Genomic DNA, 5,238 nt, shown 5'->3' on the forward strand with positions numbered 1-5,238 from the left:
GCCCAGCGTACGGGCTTGGTTTCTGCTCGCCCTCTCCCGGTGCCAGCGCTGTTCGTGCTCCTCTGTCCCCTCTGGAGCTCCTGCCCAGCATGGTGCTGACCTCTTTCCCAAAAAACTCTTTGCCCGTGCTACTTGGATGCTGCTCTGACTCTGGCCTGTCCACGGAAGGAGGGGATGCGTAGGGAGCGGGAGGCAGCCACGCAGCAGCTTGAGGAGGAGGCAGAGGTGAGGAGCATGGTGCGGGGCTTGGAGAGACACAGAAAAGGGCCACAGCTGGACCTGAAGGCCAGAGAAACCTCTAAAAGTGCTCGTTTCCCATCAGTTCTGTTCTCCACCCCACCCCCAAAGGCTTGACTTTTGGGTGTAAGCGAAGGTATCAGAAATTAAGAAATCAGCACTGTGGTTGAGGAAGGAACAGTGAAAAACAAAGGCTAGAATTAAAGGCAGACAAATGCACATGGGAAGTGAAATCAAACAAAAATATACAATGAGTGTGAGTTAAGGTTGGGAAAAAATATTGCAGAGGAATTGTAGATTTGCACTCTCACATGTCTCCAAATCCAGTCTGGAAGCCTTTCTGGATGCCATTTGGGGAAAACTGGCGTGTAAGTCACGTTCTCCTCTTGCCTGGTAAGGGAGCGGACCTGTGCACGCGGGGGCAGGAGGAGTGGTGGGGATCTGGGTGGTGACCAAGGGCCCCGAGCAACGTGATCTCTGCAGGAGGATTTCTCAAGCCCAGCATCTCTTATGTTACCCCGCAGTTGCATTTGCAACAGCTCCAGGTTCGTTTACCGGCGATGGGAACTTCTTGCAGAGTTTGGAGCTAAGGCCTTGGTTATTGCTAGGGGTGGATTCCTTCTAATTGCTCTCTCTAGTTCATTTATTTGACTTCTGGTCTGACGTATTCCTGGTGTTTGTGTTTTTTTGCTCCCCGCCTTGCCCCTCTCCAGAACGTCCCCAGTGAACCCTTGAGACTGGACTATCGGACCCTGGCTGCTCTGCCCAGCAGCGGCTTGCAGAGAGTCAACCGCACTGTAAGTGAGGGGCTGGCGGGGCGGGGGGGCCCCGCGCGGGGGGGGCCCGGTCATTCTGTCACCTCCCCTCTCCTCCTGCCCTGCCATGGGAGATGGCAGAGAAGAACTGTGGAGAACTGTAGTAGACTTCGATACTGTCTGAAACAGGAGATAGCCACAACAAAGATCAGAATGAAGAACATGAGGAGAGCAGAGAGCCAGGTCGCTTTACATTTTGGAAAAGGAAGTGGCCTGAGACGCAAAAGAAAGCGTCTTGAACAAGGCAGAAAGGAGAGCCTGGCAGGAGCAAAGGACATGTGTGGGTGGGAGAGGACAGGGCATTTATTGTGGGAGGACGCAACTACTGAAAGCTGCAGGGAAGGGAGGGGAAGATTCTTCCTGACACAGAAGATGACAATGCTGTGTGCACAGCTTAGTCGTAAATTCTTTGTGGGATGGTGTTTAGAAGAGGGATGTGGGGGTGCTGATACCAAAGGTATTGAAAGAAAGTCAAGATCCATCCAGGGCCGCAGAATGCAAAGAGGCAGTGGTGGCATATTGTGACCTAGCCCTGACACAGCCTTGGATGCTCCTGCCCCTGTGACCTGCATTTCAGTCCCTGGTAGGTAGTGGCAGTGCAGCCAAGAGGAAAAATCCAGATTTCACAAACTTCACCGATTACAAAGTCATCCGTGTCTCCCGTGTTGCTGAAAATCTCACCTCGCCTCTTTCAGCTGTGTTTCCTTTGCTCATGTTTTATCTTCCATGCATCATAGCTATTCCTCTGGGTTCCTGCCTGCCTCTTCACATGCTCCTCAGTCCTCACCTTCATTTCTTTTCTTCTTCTGCAGCAAGACCACCCCTTTGCTGTCATATCAGATTCTGCATTCCTATTCCGTTGTTTCAGCATCATCTCTTTTACCTTTCCTGTCTCCATCTCATCCATCCAGACCAGTCTTCTCTCCTGTTTATCTCTCCTCCCGTTGACTCCACGCCCTCCTGCATTTCTGCTTTCGTGCTGATTAGAGCCCTCCTCTGTCTCCTGCTTTGTCTCACTTTGTTCCTCCCAGGACACCCCAGCTTTTTGGTTTTCTCTCCTGGCTGTTCACACAGAAAAGTATTATCAGGAAAAGGTTTAACATATTTTTAGCAAGGGGAGAGCCAGCCCCACACGAGCAGCTGCCTCTCTGCTGGACAGCCCTAGTGTCATCCAGAGCAGAGCAGCATTTGGGACCTTGTCCCGTAGCAGTCAGTGTCAGCCCAGAAATGCCTGGCACTGGAATGTGGGGCTGAACATGCTGGAATGCCGGGGTGCATGGGCGGCATCTATAAATGGCCCATTTCAGGGGAAGGGCCAGTTGATGCCCATGTTTATCTTTTTCCAGCTGTCTCTTGCCCAGCCCTGTCTTTGCTCTGTTTGCAACAAATATGTCTGCCTGGACCATGAGTACGGGGAGATACGGGCTTCAGGGACAGCAAGGTTCTGGCTTTCCTTCTGGAGCTGCGCCCAGCCTGTTCCGTGACTGCCTGGAAGACAGTCCAGCAGAAAGCGTGCGGTTCTGTCTCCAGACAGTCTGATTGGATTAAGATGAGTAATGCTATTGCCCAGCTCCCACCGTGTTTTTCTCTTTCTTCCTGTCTCTAGGCCAACTTTCTCCCCACGCACGCTCTCCTGTAAGCAGTGTCTGCACACCCTTTGCTGCCGTACAGCTCCCTGCAAGGCAGCCCAGGGTCTGTGGTTCCCCACGCGATTGAGCAGGAGGAGGCGCAGACCTCTGTCGTGATGGCTGTAGATTGTGGGTGGAATCTGTTGTGAGGATTCCCCAAGGATTGCCCCTAAACAAAGGGCAGATGGTTGTCTGTCTTGGATTAATCGGCATTGCTGTGTATTGGTCCTTTAGTGAGCAAGATCTGACAGAGGCTTGCTGAGATGTGAGCCTGTCTTGTTTGTATGCTTTTAAAACCCCAGATGAAAAATTCCAGTTGAAAGCTGCATGCGAATGCTCATCTCGCTGATGCCCTCCGGCTGTGCCAGCTTCTCAGTACCTTGATGTCTGCAGAGCACCCCCTGCACTGCGATGTCTGGATGCTGCCGTCGCAGAAACAGAAGAGCTGTTGCAGTCCCTCTCTGCATAGTACAGGCTTGAAAACCGTACCCATGAGTGAGTGCATCTAGCCACGGAAAAACATTTAAAATCTGTCTCTGCTTTCTGCACTGTAAGAAATGGAGAAGACTGCATCTCTCAGAAGCGTGTCACTGTGGTTGGTTAATCAACAATCTGGACTCTCTAGTCTGAATCTGTTTCTCTTCAAGTTCTTTCTCTTACTTGTTCGTTAGATGTAAGATTAAATCTGTTTCAGCATCTGGGGCAAAGCGATGGATCAGAACCGCAAACGCATTTCTTCTGCATTTGCCTTGTAGGATGCAGGGTCAAACCCGATTGTCCTGTCTGCTAGACTGGAGAGTGACAGGGGAGGGCTGGGAGCAGCACGCTGCATTACCAAAATCTCTGCTCACCCAAAATAGAAATTGTTGCTTGTCTGATAAAAATAGCAGCATGAAGCAGAGGGAGCGAGGCATCCCGCACTGGAGTACGCGCTGCAGCAGAACGCTGGGGAGTACAGCGAGGGGTAGATGGAGCTCGGTTCCAGTCGTGTCCATGAACAAAACAGGGACTGAGGCTCCCCATGGGCTGTCAGACTTCACGCGGTCTTGGGGAGACGCCCATCTCCACGGTGCCCTAAAAGTGGTTTGAGTTGTTCCCTGTGTGCTATGGTGGTGGATCCACCTGGCACGCGGCTGGGTCGGTGTTAGTGCTCTTTGCTCGGTCAGGGAAGGTGGCCGGGCTGTGGGACCAGCAGACCCGCCCTGCGATGGTGCATCGTTGGCGGCGTTTTCAGTACGACATCTCCATTGAACTAATCATGGTCCTGAAGGGATGCTTTGCCTGGTGTAACTTAGCGTGCACGAGAGCTCTCGCTGGTGTAGTTCCTGGCATGCTGGGAAAAGAAGGTTGGAGTTTGGGGGTTTTTTGTTTGGTTGGTTTTTTTATAGGGTTTTTTTACATTGGAAAGTCACATCGCTACAATAGCAACATTTCTAAGGCTAGCACAGGCTTCACTGAAGAAATACGACAGGAGCCAGGGCTCTGCCAGCCCCTGCTTTGGGTTGGGGTTGAGGGCTGGAGGAGGGCCTTAGAAATTCCTGAGCCTCTCAGCTGCCATTGTAGTCACCGGCCCCCCAGCCCTGGAGAGCTATTTTTGTGAACGCTGCCATGACACAGGAGCTGGAGAATGTGCTCTGAGCAGAAGGGGTCTTTCTGCTCCCCGACAGGCGGTTGGGTAGAAGGTTTGGTCAATGCGCTCTGATTGTCTCGGCTTCCCTGCAGAAGGCTTTGGCTGGGGTAACAAACTCTTTTATAGCATTAAAAGAGGAAAGGTCAGTGCTTTGTCTTGGGTGGGTGCAGGTGGGCAGAACAGAGCTCTGTCTCAGTCCTGCCTTCAGTGAGGGGTGCTCCTAAGGGACTGTGCTCTGTTCGCTGTCAGTTAGCTCTCTGTTCCATGTTGGTGTGCAGTAGGGTGGAGCGGGGCCATAAAAGCGTGTGTGCCCATGCGGGTGTGATGGGATGGTGTGGGACAGATGGTATGGTGGTAACTGGAAATGCCCTGGAGCGAGGTGAGAGGCGTCAGTCTGTGTGACAGTGCTGGAACGACTGGAAGCTGTGCTGGGGCGAGACAGTTGATGTTTGGCCAGGTGATGGTGGAGCTGCGGAGGTGCTGCAGGGTGATGGGAGAGGATGTGTGCTTGTGCAGGCTGTGGCCATCAGTTTTGCTTAAGAGCAGCAGAGTTACTGCTGAGCTGCTGGAGCGCAGGCCGGAATGTGTCTGGGAGCTGGAAAAGTGCAGGGAGAGCACTTGTGCCCGTCAGCTGCTTGGTGTGTTCGTGTGCTGACAGCAGGGTCCGCTCTTGGAAGCCGCATTTGGGATCACAACGCTGGTGGTAGAGTAGGAGAGAGGGAAGGGACGGTGGTGTGGGCGTTAGCACTGGAATTCTTCTCTCCCCTGTCCTTCAGCAGCAGCAGCTGCTCTGTTTTCTCCCTCCTCTCCTTTGCTCTGTTCTCCTCATTTCTTTCTGATCCTTTTGTTTCCCTCCCAGCTTGCTCAGTGTACTAAGGCCAGCTCCATGGAGGGTGACTGTGCTGTGCTGCCTCTGCCGGTGGCGCAG

General features: G+C 52.8%; 1 protein-coding gene across 1 annotated transcript in view; it reads left to right on the top strand.

Moving 5' to 3' along the window:
* The window catches only part of SCRIB (scribbled planar cell polarity protein), a gene marked incomplete at both ends in the record, with an annotated part of 59,916 nt that extends 58,882 nt beyond the window's left edge, over positions 1-1,034 (top strand). The window contains one exon of the mRNA XM_010077620.1: positions 951-1,034. Within this exon, the coding sequence (XP_010075922.1) occupies positions 951-1,034 (84 nt within the window). The remainder of the gene's footprint in view (positions 1-950) is intronic.
* Positions 1,035-5,238: the final 4,204 nt, after the last annotated feature.

Source organism: Pterocles gutturalis, unplaced genomic scaffold (assembly GCF_000699245.1).
Source record: "Pterocles gutturalis isolate BGI_N339 unplaced genomic scaffold, ASM69924v1 scaffold3408, whole genome shotgun sequence".
NCBI lineage: Eukaryota > Metazoa > Chordata > Aves > Pterocliformes > Pteroclidae > Pterocles > Pterocles gutturalis.